The sequence below is a fragment of the Myotis brandtii genome, unplaced genomic scaffold (genome assembly GCF_000412655.1).
Source record: "Myotis brandtii unplaced genomic scaffold, ASM41265v1 scaffold237, whole genome shotgun sequence".
NCBI lineage: Eukaryota > Metazoa > Chordata > Mammalia > Chiroptera > Vespertilionidae > Myotis > Myotis brandtii.
In genome coordinates, this window is record NW_005358943.1 from 4,184,415 (window position 1) to 4,186,030 (window position 1,616).

General features: G+C 43.9%; 2 protein-coding genes across 2 annotated transcripts in view; one reads left to right on the forward strand and one right to left on the reverse strand.

Annotated features, from left to right (window-relative positions):
- Nucleotides 1-741, reverse strand: part of LOC102262693 (histone H2A.J) — a 1,389-nt gene extending 648 nt beyond the window's left edge. The window contains exon 1 of the mRNA XM_014540139.1: nt 613-741. Coding sequence (XP_014395625.1) covers nt 613-741 — 129 coding nt within the window. The remainder of the gene's footprint in view (nt 1-612) is intronic.
- GUCY2C (guanylate cyclase 2C) overlaps nt 7-1,616 on the forward strand; it is an 81,743-nt gene continuing 80,133 nt past the window's right edge. The window contains exon 1 of the mRNA XM_014540187.1: nt 7-803. The gene's annotated coding sequence lies outside the window, so the exon portion shown is untranslated. The remainder of the gene's footprint in view (nt 804-1,616) is intronic.

Below are 1,616 nucleotides of genomic sequence, written 5' to 3' on the forward strand. Positions count from 1 at the left end.
ACTTGGCGGCCGCCCGGCAGCGCCTTCCCATTGGCCGCCGGGACGCTCTCGGCTCCGGTTACCGGTGATAGGCAGGCCCCGCTCCCAATGAACACGCCGGCAGGGGGACCGCCTTCTCCAGTTCTCCCCAATCAGAAGAGCAAACCTCAGTTCTCATTTACATAGCCGTCCGTGGGAAGGGTCTGCCTTGGGGGCTCCTCTGAATGCATTGGGTCCCGAGATTTCAAAGTCCCCGCTCCCACTCAGCAAAATGAAGTCTTAAGGTTTTGCCCTGGCCGGTTGCTCAGTGGTTAGAGCATTCCTCCCTCTCTCTTTCTCCCCCCCACTTCCCGAATGGAAGGGTCGCAGGTTCGATTCCCAGTCAAGGGCTTGTGGGTTGCGGGTTTGCTCCCCATCCCCCGTGAGGATGAACAATTAAGGAAGATCCAGAAGAAAAGATACTCTATAAGTACAAAGAGCTCAAGAAGTAAATGTCCCTTGAGGTCGAGCACGGTGTGTCAGACGTCGCTGTGCCCCGTAAGCGGAGTTTCTCACATCATACAGCGTCCTAGCCAGGTAGAGCCTGCACTGGTGGACAACACTGGTCCTCAAGCGAAATCACAAACTCTCTACCGAATTCTGCCGGCCCAGTACTGGGTACGTTGCCTGTTCTTTAAACAAGCGCCTTGCTTCCTGCAAACCCAAAGGCTCCAGCTGATTACCCAACTGGCTCGAAGTGAAGCTTCCTATGGAGTTGTCCATCTGAACGTGAACTAGATCAGATGACTCTGGGTCCTTGGAGCTTTGGAGTGAGGAAACCAATGGTAAAGTGACTGGGGGTGGGGTGGGGGGGGCGGGTGAGAAGAAGAAAAAGGAAAAGAAAGGGGGGGGTGTATGTGTGCTCCTGGGAGGGAGAGCGCCTGTGGCAATATTTAAAAATAGCAAAAAATTAGGGAAAATCCATATTCATAAAATAAGAAACTGCTTAAATAAACAATAAAAATCTACAAGATTAAATACTACACTGGAGTGATTTAAATGAAATTAATAAAATTATTATCTACATAGGATAAGTGGAACAATAATTAGGATGAAATTATGTAGATTATTTTTATATTTGATTGTTTCTTAGTGATTTGTAGAAATTTTAAGGTAATCGGCACATGTTAGTCCTTTGCCAATTAGACATATTACAATGATCTCTCAGTTATATTTTCACTCTCTTTATATTATACTAAGGAATAGAACTTCTTAATTCTAATGCAGGAGGAAAAAATTAGCTTTCCCTTTGTAATTTTTACACTTTTGTGTTTGTTTAAAAAATTGAAGAACAGATGGCTTCAATCTTATACAAACTCTTCCAAAGAATAGAAGAAAAATAAAACACTACTCCACAATTTATGTTAGAAATTAGTACAACCTTGACACCAAAACCTTTTCTCGTGTTATAAAGGTAAATTACAAACCAATATCACTCAAAACATGGATGGCAAAGCCAAATGATCCCCAGTAGGGGGCGTGGAAGGCAGCCGATCAATGATTCTCTCTCATCATTGATGTTTCTAACTCTCCCTCTCCCTTCCTCTCTGAAATCAATTAATATATATATATATATATTTAAAAGAGGAGCAAAGGAG